The sequence below is a fragment of the Pygoscelis adeliae genome, unplaced genomic scaffold, assembly GCF_000699105.1.
Source record: "Pygoscelis adeliae isolate BGI_AS28 unplaced genomic scaffold, ASM69910v1 Scaffold88, whole genome shotgun sequence".
Taxonomy (NCBI): Eukaryota; Metazoa; Chordata; class Aves; order Sphenisciformes; family Spheniscidae; genus Pygoscelis; species Pygoscelis adeliae.
The window spans coordinates 3,915,706-3,931,004 of record NW_008825616.1 but is presented as its reverse complement, the minus strand read 5'-3'; the positions used below and the strand labels follow the sequence as shown (position 1 = coordinate 3,931,004).

Below are 15,299 nucleotides of genomic sequence, written 5' to 3'. Positions count from 1 at the left end.
TGGGCCAGGAGGCCGACCTTTTGACTGAAGCGCTTTCCACAGGTGGTGCAGGTGTGGGGGGCCTGAGGGGGATGGCAGCCCTGGTGGTGCCGCAGCATCTCCCTCTTGCTGCCAAAGTGGTCCCCACAGGCTCCACAGACATGTGCATTCGGCCGCTCATGGGTCCGCTGATGCCGGGTGAGGTGGATCTTCTGCCTGAAGCACCGCCCGCATGCAGGGCAGGGGTAGGGCTCCTCCCCGGTGTGAATCCTCTGGTGGGTCACCAGCACTGACTTCTTCTTGAACTCCTTCCCGCAGGAGCCGCAGCGGAAGATCTTCTCCCCCGCTGGAGTGGATTCAGCCACGATGGCCCTGGTGGCATCCCGCTGGGCCCCCTTGGTGCTGTGGACCCGTTGGTGCTTGATGAGGGTGATCTTCTGGCGGAAGCCACGGCTGCACACCCCACACTTGAAGGGACAGTCACCCGTGTGGATCCGGTGGTGGGCCACCAGCTGCGACTTGTCCACGAAGCTCTTCTGGCAGCCGCTGCATTGGTAGGGCTTCTCACCTGTGTGGATCCGGCGGTGCACGATGAGCTGTGACTTCTGTGTGAAGTTCTTTCCACAGTCCAGGCACTTGTATGGCCGCTCGCCCGTGTGGATCCTCTGGTGCTCCTTGAGTTGTGATTTGGTGATGAACCTCTTGCCGCAGTCGGTGCAGGGGAACGGTCTCTCACCTGTGTGAGTCCGGAGGTGCTTGGTGAGGTCCACCTTCATCTTGAAGCTCTTCCCGCACTCGGTGCAGGCATGGGGCTTCTCCCTTCTCTCAGGATCAGTCTGTGTGCTGTGCTTGCTATGGCCTTCCCCATTGGCCTCCTCTCCAGCTCTGATGGCTTCTTGGTCATGCAGCTCTCCAGCCCGGTCAGCATCGCCCTCCTTCTCACAGCCTTCAACCTCTGTCTCCTCCTTATGGGATTTCTGGTGGGCCGCCAGGATGCCCTTTTGCTTAAAACTGTCCCCACAAATCATGCAAGTGTACGACTTCTCCTGAGTGTGGCTAAGAAAATTCTCTACCTCCAAGACCTCCAGCGCCATCATGGCTGGCTGTTCCATCACCTGGTTCTTCAGAGGCGGGGGCCTGGGTGGTGTTCACTAGGAGAGGCATCGCTGGGAATCCTCCTGGCCATTGCCACCAGTTTTTCCTGCCTGCCCGGGCTGCTGGGAGGTAGGGACCATGGGAAAGTGCCAGCACTGGTTTGAGTTACTCTTCTTTAGATGAAAGACTATGGTTTCCTTCATGAGGGCTGAACCTGAGAAGAAACCAAGGCAGGTGTTATTGTCAAGGCCAACAGGAAAAAAAAACCAACAAAGAAAGCACTTTTACTGTGGTAAGCTGTCATGTGGAAAAGAAAATCATAAATAAAAGCCCAGCCAAGCTTAGTTAATTCTAGTAAAACCAAAGGCCAAGAGACTATAAAATCTAGGAAGGGGTTGAAGGAGGTTGGTGGAACTGCCTGGCACAGGCTGGAGTTTCTCCACGTCTCCAGGTACTCATGACAAGAAACTGATGGTTTGGGGGGCTCCTCCTGCTGTGCTGATCTCTAAGCAGGAACCAACACCGCTTTTCCTTCAGAGGGGTGGTAAAGGCTGGTGGTCATAACCATCAGGCACCAACTCACGGTCATCAGCACCTCTAGAAGTAAATTCCTCTCAGAGAGGGGCACACCCAGACTCAGTTCTGGAGGATCCCTGGGGTGGTGCAATCCCTGCTCTGATCCAGGATGACCAGGCCAGGGACCGGGGCCAGGGCCAGGGCCAGACACGTCCCATGTGAAGCGTGGTCACTGAGACCACCTGCGCCTCCTTCAGTGCACTGGCAGAGAGGGACCTTCTGGGACAAGGGGAAATGTTGAGCAAATAGCTGCTTGTCTCTGGGACGTATCACGTTGCACTCCCCGGCCTCCAGACAGCACTGAAATCTCACATCTGTGAAACAGAACTGCCCGAGCATTGTCTGAGGCTCATCTGGCTGTGCGAACCCCATGGGGGTCCCATCCCTCAGCAGGTGCCCATTTATTTCTCTAGAGATTTTGTGTCACGTCCACCTCGGTGAGCAGACAGGGACATCTGGGTCACAGCTGCAGCCAGACAGGCTGACGGCAGAAGCGAAACTCACACCGATGTCCTCAGTTCCCCATGCAGCACCAGGCCAGACACCAGAGCCTGTGCAAAGCTGCTGGGGCTGGTGGCCAGGAAGACATCCAAATGGATGGAGAAGTCCTCCTGGTGTCCAGGAAGACAGCAAGGACCCAACTCCTTCCCCCGGCCCCTTGCCCTGCGGTTTGACTGCTGAAGGTCCAGCTTTGCCTTGGTGCCGGCTTCAATTTGCAGGTTGTCACGCCTGACCCATGAAGGGTGCAGCCACAACACCACCAGCATTGTTGACCCATCTGCATGAAAAGTCCAGGCTGAAGAAGCACCCCATTTGCCATAGACTTTCTTCAGGGGAAAACCAGCACCAAACTGCCCCAAGAACTTCTCTGGGGCAGCTCCTGGGGAGGGGTCCCTGACGGTGGTCCAGCCAGCCAAAACCCTCTGCTCCCCTGCTCCTTGACTCCCAAGTGCCCCAAAGTGATGAGACATCCTGAGCAGCCCCTGCCCGACCCCTCAGCTGAGCAAAGGGAACCCTGATCCAGCCATCCCAGCAGGCATCCGCGGCGTTCGCAGCACCTCTGCTCCTTTCTCACCAAGAGAAAGGATGGGTGTTGGGTGAGATTGTTCTCTGGGAACCTTTCAGGCTGAGAAACGGATGTTGCTTTTACTCTCTGTGGCGACCAACTTTTCCGAGCCCAGAGACGACTCCGGGCAAACTTTCCTCTCTGGCTGTTTCATGCGCTGGGCTGTTTTTCCCGGAGGTGGCTGCATGTCAGCACAGCTGCCTGGATTTCACTTGTGAAACACATGAACGTGAGCAGCTCCTCAGCTGTTGCTCTGCTCCTTTCGCTGGGAATAACCCCCCCCACCAGCACACACACACAGACACACGCAGGCACAGGCAGGCACAGCTCCTCCTCGCAAGGCAGAGGCTGGACCTATTAACTCATTCCCACCCATTCCTCCAGCACTCCTGCAAGCACTTGTCACACAGATGCCCCAGAAACATCGTTTTGGGGCAGATTTTAAAGGATGGACGCCCCTTCCTGTGTTGCGCTGCTGTCCCTGCTCCCTGCGTTTAGCCAAGCCGCCGGCTCCCACGCCGAGCAGGACCAGCTGTACCTCTGACTCCACCGGTCGCCTCCAGCCAGGGGAGCAAGCCAGATCTCTCAGGCAGGATTCAGCCTGAGAAAGACAAGCAGGGCGATTTATCCCAGCCAGGGCAGTTTGCTCCACCACAGCCAACCTTGAGAAACACTCCGGCTTCACAGCGGTGACCCCAACTTCCAGAGATGTCCTGCTGCTGCCCTGGGATGCTGCGGGACACAAGCAGACACCATGGAGGGGTTCAGCTCTGAGCATCCCATCCTGGCCCCAGACATCCCAGCTCAGCCGTTTACTGACCTGTCTCCCATCTCCCTTAGCGCGTCTGGAAGTGTCCAAGTGTCATTGGCCAAATTTTCTTATTTCTACCCACTTTGAGCTCTTCTTCGTCTTCCAGCTACTTCGTTCACGTCCGCTGGTGCTGACTCACAGGAAGTCTGTGTCAGCGATGTAAAAACTACCGGGGGAGGAGAGACAGAGAAAGAGGAGCTGGGTCAGGGAGGGAAGGGGCTTGGGGGTAGGAAACAACAGCCCTAAAACCTCTCGGGCACGGGTGGGGGGATCCCCAGCCAGCGCTGCCTCCCTGCTGGTACCCCTGCCTGGCTGCCCAGCGCCTGGTCCCCGCACAGGTGCTGCCTGGGCTGCAGGCTCCTGGGAGCTGTAGTCCTCAGTGGGGGTGCTGCTCGCCCGTTCGCTTTGGAGGATGTCTACGTTTGGTGGCTGGGGGTTGTTTTAGGGAAATGCAGTGCCCATGCTGCAGCAGACTGGAAGCAGCTTTTGATTTACAGTAGTTCTCTTTTTTAATGGTTATTTTTAGGCAGCTGAACTTCACTGCTTTGCATTAGAAGTCCCCATTACGTACCTCCCAGCACTCACTGTGGATGCTTTCACTATCCGTCCATGTGGCTGACCCCCTTAGAGTTGTGCAAGCAAGAAAAGTCATCCTCTTCTCCTCTTCCATGACCTTTTTGTCTGTGGATCTCAAAACTGCAAATGGGAAATGCAGTGAGGTGACTTGAAAGGGGACGTTTGGTGAGACAGTGGCAGAGCCCAGGTCTGCATCCTCTGCTAGACACAGTGGAGGGGGTCTACACCCAGAGAGTCCAAGAAAATTGTTTTCTCCATGTGGCTGAGAGTCTCCTTGTGAGTGTCCAGCTCCCAGGGGATGGCTGGACTGCCTGTTCCTGGGTGCTTCGTAGCAGTTAGCAGGCTGCCTGGATTGGGCTGTGGTTATAACCAGCAGCACTGATGCCTACAGAAATCCACAGTAGATCTGCCAGTCCTGCCAGTCTGGGTCACATAGAAGGTCCTGGAGCATTTGGTGGCTGCTGGACATGTGCTAATTTGGGGTGATGGAAAACCCAAGCCATATCTCTGAAACAAATGGTGATGTTGCTGGGCACCGGAGCACAATTTTCTCAACTCTCATGTCTTTACCTGAAACTTTTAGCCTGAGTCAGAGCTGGAGCCAGGGATGAGTCCCAGGGCAGAGCTGGATGATGCCATCCTGAATGGAGTTTAGCTGTATGGATGCAAGCCAGCTTGGTGCCTTCAGGGCTGGAGAAGTGTCCTCTGCTCAGCTGAACTACTCATACAGACACAGCCATTGGCCTGGCTGTTTATCACTAGCACCTTGCAGACAGCAGCTTGGGTAGTACAGGTTAAAGTGTTGGGGGAGACACACTCTCAGAATTAGGACTTTTGAAAAAAATAGTAATTTTAAAAAAATGAAAATAACTGTACTGTAAAAAAGGAGTTCGTCCTGTGTTGGTGGTTGACTGTTTTGTGCTCCTTGTGTTTTCTGATTTCAAATATGTGCTCGCTGGTGCCTCTTAGAAGCCAGACCAATGTCTCCTGACATCCTTATTCAGATGAAATGAGTTCCCTCATGTTTCAAAGCATGACATGAGGGAACAGAAGAGAGGGATGAGGGTGTGCATCTGACATGGGTTGCTTGTGGGATTTTGTGTAGATCCAAAGTTTTGCCTCAGATTCCCCATCTCTAAAATTGGGCCAAGATACTGTAACTGTTATTTCTGTCTTTTATAGGAATTTAGTATCCTCAGGAAGAAAAAAGTTATTATATTCCATTTTTGAAACCTTGGAAAAAACATCTCCAGGCTTCCTTGACCTTTTGGGTAGGAAGTCGGACCCTCTGCATCACCCCATGTCACACTCCTGCCTAACAAGTGGCTTGCCAAGTGACCACAAAAAGCAGTGACACTGGCATTCTCTTTGGTTCTCTCTTCCCAGTTACAAAATAGTAAAGGACAAAAACCAGGAGCAAGTGAATGTTTTTATGTCCTCTTTTTGTTTTGTTTGGCTTTTTTTTTTAGTTAAGGAAGTGAGGTGACACAGGCATGGGGAGTAGCAACCTCATGCTGCTGTTATGCTCACTTAGCAGTGAGGAGCCTTTGAAAGGGGAGTCCTGCTCCTTGCCACCGTCTGTGCCCATGCTCCCTTGAATGGGACCGAGTGACTGCAGGTGCAGCGTGAGTCAATTTAGCTGGATGACTTGGGAAAGCACCCTGAAAAAAAAAAAAAGAAAAATCCTTTAAGAGCTTTCTACTGCTCCAGGCAGCTGAGTCCTCTTTTCCACCTCTCCCACTTCATACTCTTAAGGTCTGCTCTCATTTCTTTTGCAAATGTTATGGATGTAGGACAGGTAAAGACCTCATGAAATGGGATGGAAGAGCAAAGGGTGAGTTAAATATCTTTCATAAAACTGGGCAGCAAGGACACAGCTAACTAGCTGGGGAGACAGACACAAGGAGCAAGGGCTGGGGACACTGCAGCTGCCGTTGATCTGGGAACAGCTTCATTCCAGACTTTGCAACCACGATCACTGAAAGTAAGGTATGATCCTCTTAGTTTTTATTACAAGCACAAGAAAAAATATAATGTAAGAAGGCAGATGGACCTGACTTTGATTCTACTGAGTCCTGAACAAGGGTGGGATTTTTTTGTCACTCTCATTCATGGAGTAGGAGAGGCCCAGAGGTGATGACAGCCCAAGCTGCAGAGCACAAGCTGAGAGCTTGTGTCCCTTCTGGTCCATGGAGAGGGACAAGTTTCTTCAGAAGGTGATTCAAGGGCAGAAACCTTAGTCAGATATCCTGAATCACCTCTCAAAGAGCTTTGCTTTCTATTTTGACAGGTGGTGGAGGTAGGAGACATGAAGAAATCTGGATGCATGGTTCAAGGTCTGAAGGGGAGCAAAGTCCCATCAGCGTCACTGATATTCACCACCCCAGGACAGTGGTTGCCAGCAAGGATCCTGTGTGACCTTTACACTGGCATTCACACTGGCCATCCCCAACCCCCTCCGGTCATCCAGACACCATGACCACAGAGGGGAGAAAACACAGCCTCTTGCAGAGATGAGCAGCCTGCGCCACCTTTCATAGTGGGTATTTTAGCCCACTATATCCCCACTCCTATCTGGGGACCTGCACCACCTGGTACACCACAGTGAAGGTCTCATAAGGCTTATCCTTGGCGTGAATCTCCCTGCCCTGGGGATGGTGCCTCCTTGGCTTGCTTGTCTTGCTCCTTGCAAAATATGCTCCTTGGTCCTGGTGCATCTCTGTCCAACCCTGTAGACAACTTTGGACCTTCCTCTGGTGGGATTTCTCTTCTTCAATAAGCTCTTCCACATGTACCACACTGATACACTTGTGTGTCTTCAGGGCTTGGTACAGGGTACCTCCTAAAAATGCTTGGGTTTTTTTCTTCTCCTTCGTGCTTCCCCCCCACTGGCTTTGCTGGTGGAGTGTCCTTCACGCACTCTTGCCTTTATTTTTCCCACCTGAGGTGTATAGAACTGTGTGGGTGTCTGGAGGGTCTGGAGGCCACATGGCCATGTTCTTGGTTCCCAGCTTTCCCCAGAAGAGCAGGCTGATGTGCAGAGCCAGGTGCTTTGCTGCCAAGGAACGAATGTTTACAGCTACTGTGTATCCAGCCAGCATATGTTTATTCTTGTCTTTATTCAGCTTCGTTGAGATTTTTTTTTTGGGGGGAAGCTCTCACTTCTTCTTCCTCATTTCAATTCCTGGCCTGGTTCCTATTTTTAGCATCCCTTTCATGATGCTTCTACTTTCTTCAAACCACCACATTGTAAATCTGCTGGGCAAGACACGAAATAAAACTGCACCTCAGTGCCAAAGCTGGAGAGAAAGCACATCCAGAGTTGTCATTTATGGAGTAAGTGGTCAAATTGCCCTAGCTAAAGGAAAGAACAGGAACTGGGCCCTGATGTAGAAAGCACCAAACAGAGGTTGATTACTGGGACTCCTGTGTTCGGCTCTGAGCCCTGGCATCTGCTCCTGCCTCTGCTTCAGTTCATGTCCAAGTTTTGCCAATGTAAAGGATTACATATTTATTTTATTTGGAGGGGAGAGTGATTGTTTTATTCCCTCTTTCATTCCTGACTGCTGCTTTGGTTGCAGCCAGCCATGGGTATACAACAGGCTTGGTCACATCCACTACCCTTTCTCGCTGTGCACTCTTAGAAACATACATGCTGTTATTTCCACGAAAAGCACTTATACCCCTTATTCATTCACCCATTTTAATTTAAGCACTTAGGAAATCTCAAGAGCCCTTTTTTTAAAGTAGACATGGATGAATATATGGTAGTTTCTGATCTGCTGTCAAACCAAGAGATTGTTCCAGGTAAATTTAAAAAAACCCACCAAACATTTTTCAACTCCTTTTCCTGGGAAAAAAAACACAAATCTAAGCAAATCTTTGAATATCTTTTACTTTCACCCCATAATGAAACATTTTGTTTTAGGATAGAGTTGACTCCTTCTAAGGGGAAAAAAAGCACCTCCAACCTACCAAAATGTAAAGCTTGCATTTATTTTTGAAGTAAGAAGATTGAAAGAATTTCAAAAGTTTTTTCTGGCTTTACAATTAGTTGTTTTAATTCCCCCCTTTTCTGTCAGCTTGAAGCATTCATGAATTCGTAGTAAAGTGAAAAAAAATTCCAGAGGACCAAAAACTTCCTTTCCCCCTTTACATTAAAATACTTTTTGGCCCCTTTCCAGCTTACGGCCAAAGATATTTCCAGGACGCATTCAGGCCTTTGACTCTTTGGCTGGGATTCGGCTCAGAGTTAAGACGCTTAAATTCACCTAAAATCAAGTGTATCCAAATTGTACTGATGGAAACAGGAGACCATAACCGAGGGACGAGTGCTTTAACCCCAGCTGAACCCACCACGGCCTAAGCCTTAACACTGTCAAGGAGCTGGAGCCATTTCCAGGAAGGCACGCGGAGCTGGGCTGGGTCAGCGATACCCCTACGCTGCTGGAGCTCGACGGCAGTCCTTGGCCGTACCACCCTGCACGTCACCTCTGGTGGAGCCTGACCCACTCTTTGTGGTGATGCTTGTTTACCAGAATTGAATACTTTTATACTGCTGAATGAGGGATTCACATGGGCAGAGCTACACGCTGAAGACTGTACAGAGGGCATATTCAGACTGCACAGACGTATAATGCTACCATCACATGCCTGCTGTCCAAAAGTCCCCTGCAGACTGGGGCCAAACCCTGGGAATTGTCTTGCTGAGGGCAGCAGAATGCCTTTTCTCCTCAAACTCAGCATCTGGCTGGCCATACTGGCATGCAATACTAGCACGGACCTTCACAGCCCTGAGCCACTTTCCATGCTGGCTGCTTGGCAAGCAATTTGTGAAAAGCAGGCAGAGCGGAGTTGAGCAATGCTAGGCTGTGCATTAGTGGCTGAGCTGCTCTGAGCCCCCAGCATCTGCAAGCAATTTGTTGAGCAGAAAGGGGCCCCCTTACGTTGAGCTAAAGATGGATCAGGCTTATTACTTGCATGGAGATGTTAAAATGAAAAGTACACTGTTATTTTCTTTGCTACAGACTTTGTCTGATACTTAACAAGAAAGTCTTTAGAAGATAAAAGAAATCCTGTTCTGATAGACAACTAATCACAAGGTGTCCTTGTTAATTCAGCCCTGGGAAACACAACAGTGCTTAGCATAAAAAGCAAAGTGAGTACACTCAAGGAGCATTGGATGAGGATTGGGAAATACCCCATGGAAATGTTGCTGGGAATATGCTCTCCTATCGATGAGAAATATTTCCAGGCATCAGAGAATCTCCTCTTCCCTTTTCTCCTTCCCTGCTGACTCCCAGTGTCAGTGTAGCAAAGGACAGCGAGACAGTGAATGTCCCAGCGGCAGGGACAGCCTCCCTCTAGCCTCGTTTACCTTACCTGCACTAAGGTTTAGCTGGCTGAGAGTTTCTCAGGCAGAAAAGGTCTTGTTAGTGAAGGCAATCCAAGCCTATCTTCCCCAGGTGTGAGACATCCAGGACTGCCTCTTCCCCAGCTCTATCTATCCTCCATGGGGCTGAAACGCTAAGCCACGGGAAGCCCATGTCAAAGGTTTGCAAAAACTACCCAGAAAAAAGAGGAGAGAAAGGGACTCAAAGGGAGGCAGACAGTGCTGCAGGAATCGGGCTCCTAGACCATCTGGGCTAGGTGGGTCTGTTGTCCCTGGGAGCACCCCTCTTCCCCAAGACCATAAGACAGGGAAATGGCTGGGAAAGCAAAGGATGAACAGGTCCTGCTTGGAACAGGAGCTCCCCATGCTCTGTCCCCCTGGGCTTTAATAGAGACAAGCAAAAAGGAACATCCACAGGATCTGGGGTGATTTCTACCGTACACCACTTTATAGACAGGAGGAAAGTCTCAGAGAGATCAGCTGTGCTCCACCTGTGCCTCTAAGATGCTGCTGCCTGCAGAGTGAGCAAAGGGATGCCGATTGATGACTTGTTTTCCCATCTTTCCAGTTATGTCCATAGGGCTGGGGGGTGTGTGTGTGTGTGTGAGCTACCTGATTTTGGGTGGCCCATCCAAGGAAATTCATCACAAGCTCCTTAGTTTCTGATCACACCTGAACCCTTAGCTGTGGACCGAGACAGACGTGCAAGGGGCTGGTTAGTGGGTTTTGCAATTAAAGGTCAGCTCGTAGCAATGACCGCACATGGTCTCACACTCAGGAAACGAGCTCTCCTGATTTATCTTTCCGTCCTAAACTTCAGCTCTTGCTCACAGATGCAGGCGGAGAGGCTTACAGGTGCTTTTGGGCACACCATGGTATATGTGTGCCCGCGCAGCCTCTCTCTCTCCTGCTACCCCCCTCTGACAGCCCCCCCCACCCTCTCTGTGTCTGGGAGCAGTGAGGGCTGGCTGCTCGCCGAGGGGTGGGGAGCCATGTGGGACCCTGCGCAGGCGGCGCCCGTGAGGTGCAGTCTCTCAGGGCCTGGACGTAGCAGGCAGAGGCTCCAGCTGGGGTTGGTCAGGGCCATTAAGGCTTACTGGTGCCTTCAGGACCCTGATGCTCAGCCCAGGACAACAACAGCAGACAATGCTTTGAAGAGAGGAACAAGAACCCAGGAAGGGCAGGAACACCCACAGTCTCATTCCTTCCTCACCCTGCCATGAGCAGCAAATGGAGTCATCAGCTGCATCACCCAACAGGGGCTTTAATGTAGCCTGAAGTCGCTGATAATAAATTAACCTAATACGAACAGGCAGAGCTGTAAGTAAGATTTGATCTGGATCTAACACCTTCCTGCAGGGAAGCCCAGGTTCTCGTGGTGTTTCCCAGGCTCTGCAAATCTCCTTCACGTTGTTAGATCTGATGCACAACTCATTTTTGCCACCCAATCAGAGACTGTGAAGTCACCTCTTCCATACTTCACATTCCCCCCTCCTCTCTCTGCTCTTCAACCTACCCCAAGCTAGTTAAAGTTATTATAAGTTAACTCGATCTAAATAACACATTCTTTGTCGCAAGGTTTTTTCTGCTTCTTTGCCTGTCCACTCTGATGGGGAAGTTTTGGGCCCTGCAATACTGGCTGAATAAGCGTGTGCCCTGGACTGTGCACAATGCACTGCAGCTCGTCTGTGCAGCAAAAGGCTCTTAGTAATCTCTGCCCGCAGCCCTAGGCCAACACTTTGAGCGGTGACTAGGAATAATTCCTTTTCAGGGCTGCTTAGCTTGTAGTTCACAAGATCAACATTTAGTTTCCTAGGTCCTTTCTCCCCAAAGTGAGCTCACATCAGTGCTGTTCCCAGCTCTCCTGCAGGGACTGCTTTTCTGCCCTGCAGACATGTCTAAGGGCGAGTGAACTTCAGCACAGGTATAACAATAGCTTATTCTTGCATGACTTCAAAACCCTGTTACTCTCCTAGCAGAAGTTGTCCTCTACATTCAGACCCTCACTGTTCAGTCTGTTTTGTTCCTCAGAGGCCAACACACATGTAGAAATAAGAACAGTCTGTATCTTATTCCACTTGCAAAGCATCTTATCCTACTTTTCAGATGATGAAAAAGGAGAAAATATTGTGACTTGGTAGGGAAGGATCTCCAGATCTCTGCTTCCTACTTCTGCCTTCAGTTGGCAGCGACTTGGAGGACGTTGGTGTCCTTGAAACAGCAGCTCCCCAGGGAAGAGGCCAGACAGAAGCAGAAGAGACAGAAATCAGCTTGAGGTGGGAAAAAAGAGTGAGCAGTGGGACTCTGCAATGTCTCCCGTGGGGCAGCAGTCCTTTTACAAAGGATAGCAACGGGCTGTCATCACCTCCTGTGCAATTGGTAGAGAGCCACAGGCCAGCACTGCCCACCTCACCTACCCCATCACAGGGGCTGCTCCTGTTTTCAGGCTAACACTGACCCTGCAAAAGGAGATCACAGATTTTTCCATGACCTTGTTCAGAAAATCTGCAGGTGGGGACTAGTCAGAAGCTTCGGTCCTTTGATGGAGATCTCTCACCTTTGCTTTGTCCCAGCACAAGAAATCACTTTCATGGGAGGGACTGTGCTTTGGGTCAGGAGATGGAGGCAGTGGCTCCAAGTGTGCCTTGGCTACAGGCAGTTCAGCTGGATAACCTGGTCCCATGTGGTGCTACCTGGTTGTGTAACTTTGGCCCTGGATGGGATGAGAGGTAGCTAAGGTGGTGGTGGTAAGTAAATGCTCACTCCCCCTGGAGGCTGCTAGCCGAAAGTGAACAGATAACAGCGGGTGTAGAAGTATGTGATACTGAGTGTCCTGTAGCTCACCCAGTTTTCACCCTGGTCTTTTTCCTGTCCTCACTCCCCATCCGTGGGGACACCAGGATCCCTGCAGCCTGGGATTCTCGAAGAAGTTCTCATGGGAACTATCACGTTCTCAAAGGGCAAGTAAACATCCCAGGGCACTTATGTTGGAGCAGATGTTTGCTCTGGCCCCAAAGACCCTCTCATTCCCACCATACCAGAACACGCTGAGCGCCAATCAGCTCCACGCGTCTCATCGAAGCACAAAATATGCACTCTTGCGCAAGTGTTCCCCAACACAGCCTGTCTCCATCTCTCCTCCAGACAGGCCATGCTGAACGCTGGAGACAAAACTGATGCTGAGATGATACACACAGAGAGACAATGAGTCAACAAGGTGATCAAAAAGAGTCCCACAGCCAAATTCCTCCTGAAATCTACAGGAACAATGTGCATGGCTAGAAGTAGGACAGCAGTTGTCTCAAGATAAGCCCTACCTGACCCACTGTGCAAGACCAGAAGGTATTTTTTAAAAAGTCATCAGAGCTTGGATCTCTCTTCCTTAACATAGCTTTGATTTAAGTCCATTGGTTTCAGCTTGACTACGCTGAATTTACTGTATAGTTTCACTTGGTGACTGAAACTGCTCAGTGAATGCTTACAGATGTAGTATTCTGCATAAAATCCCTGCAGTGGAGAATGGGGCAATGATTTGGATTTTAAGCATTTTATTATTATTTCAGAGCCTTTTTAATGGGTTTAGAGAGAAAAGGATGAAGGCTATTTTGCTACTTGGGGGGTGAGGATTTGGCTTTATTCAATCCACAGATAAATAGGGTTTTTTTCATGGAGCTGGGATTATTCCATGGCCCTGATCTAAACCCAAAACAACTGCCAACAGCAGACACCAGAGCTGGTAGCCCAAACTATCTGCAAGGCATCTCTTTGCAGGTGTCCTTGAGAAAGTCATAGTGTAATGTCCCAGGCCGATCTCGGTGGTACCCAAGGAAGACTCCCTTTGTACTTTGAGCGTTGTGCTCCCACAGGTGGGACACTGAGTGTGGAGTTTATTTAGCTCATGGATGAAAACACCCATACTTAGGGCATCGTTTCAGTTTCTCACACCATGGTGTCTGGTGTAATTTGAGATGCCCTTCCTGGCCTCCAGTTGCTCATCCAGAAAGGTGAAGGCCTCCCATAAGGCCTATGTCTTTCTAGCCCTATGCAGACACTTTAGGGCACTTTGCACGGTACCCATGTGTGGGTCACTGACTGGAGCCCTGGGGTCAGTGTGTGGAGGTCCGAGCTCTCAGCATAGTTGGTGGAGAGCTGGTCAAGGCAGTCAACAGAGCCCAGAGGGCTTTTCACCAACACATCCATTTGGTTGCCACTGGTATGCATCTTGCTCTGGCATTGTTCACCTGCTGCACTGTGGGTAGAATAACTACCATTGTAGCGTGGTTCTCTCAGTAATCGCTTGTGAAAAAAAAGAAACACCAGGAAAAGAGGCTCACTTTCTTTCCTTTTTTCTTTAAATACTTACTTTATTGAGGAGATATTATGAACTATCAGCCCTGATTTTCCCCAGAAGCTGGGACAGCCACACTGGCCACGGTCAACGGTGGAAGATCCAGGGATGTCCAGGAAAGCTACTGACTGCCCTCTCTGTGTGCAGGGACACTGTAATACAACTGGCAAACCTCTTGTATCAGTTCCTCTTCTGGTAAAAATCTCTATGGCCCTACACTAGGCTAATGAAAAGGAAATAAATGCCAGCCATCTGGTGATTACTTTCTCCCCACTGAAGGGCTCTGCTGTACCTCTGCCCCTCAGCAAGCCTAACAGAGGCTGTTTTGCTTCGCTAGTTTGGCTCAGCCATATTCTTCCCAAGGAACATAGTTTCCCAGTCCTGCAGTGAAGTATCTACCCACCATATGGCCCAGACCCATTTTTCTAACAAGGGTGTCCCTTAGACTCCCCTAGAACATCCTAAAGTTGTTGTTTTCCCCTATATGTCTGCCTTCTCTGTCCCAGAAATGAATCTCCACCAGGCTAGAGTGATTTGAGGGGAAGCTTCATATCAATCAATTTGGCTATGGTTTATAGGTGAGAAGACAGAGGTAGGCTCCTTCCAGAGGCTGTCAGAGCTTGCTTTGCTGTTTGAAATCATGTCCTGGGCCTGACTATATCAAAGGCTGAGGGACTCTAAACACCAAAATTACTCTGTGCTTTTGGGGTTTGACAGTTGTACTCAGTGCTGGGCTTGAGACACTGCATCAGAACACCTTAACCCAATGGTGTCCAAGTAGCTGGTAAAGGCAAAGCTCAAGTGCAGTTTTTCCTGTTCCCTTCCTTCCTTCCATGCCTCAGTTTCCCTGCCTGGAGACACAGCTGCTCCAGAGTAGGCAGTGCAGACAATCAGCAGCTTGGGTCTGAAGCATCACAGCAGGTAGTTGCCCAAAGTCATGCCGCATGACTTTCAGATGACTCCAAGAGGATGCCACCTGCAACATGTCCTGGGAGAAGGAAGCAGTGCGTGCCTTGGGGATAGGAAGGGGGCTTCTTTTCCTGCACAAAACCAGAGAGGTAGAGCTACTATTCCACCATGGAACATTTTTCCACTTGCCTCTTGGACTTTACGTATTACAGCAACACAACAAACCCTAATATGCGTCTTTGCTCTGCAGTGCTCAGGTGAAATGAAGTGCTGCAGAGAAATCTTGGGGAGTGACTCAGGGGATCGTGGATTCCCTCCACATCTCCGCTTCACCACGGACTTTCAAGACACAGAGATCCATCTGACCAGGGAACAGTCAAACAAAATCATCAGCAGTGAGCAATAAAGACTGCTGAACTGTCCATGCTTTTGAGTAGCTGCACAGTCCCCTTTACACCAGGGAGAGGAAGGGAGAACATCCCAACAGGAAAATAATTTCCAGTTCTGTGGTCCATAAAGTCTGAAGACTTTTTCAACTATTCCTGCT

General features: G+C 50.2%; 1 protein-coding gene across 1 annotated transcript in view; it reads right to left on the bottom strand.

Annotated features, from left to right (window-relative positions):
• Positions 1–15,299, bottom strand: part of LOC103924741 (zinc finger protein 271-like) — a 19,627-nt gene that overhangs the window by 1,531 nt on the left and 2,797 nt on the right. The window contains exons 2-3 of the mRNA XM_009333316.1: positions 383–803; positions 18–325 (exon numbers count right to left, since the gene is read on the bottom strand). Coding sequence (XP_009331591.1) covers positions 18–325; positions 383–803 — 729 coding nt within the window. The remainder of the gene's footprint in view (positions 1–17; positions 326–382; positions 804–15,299) is intronic.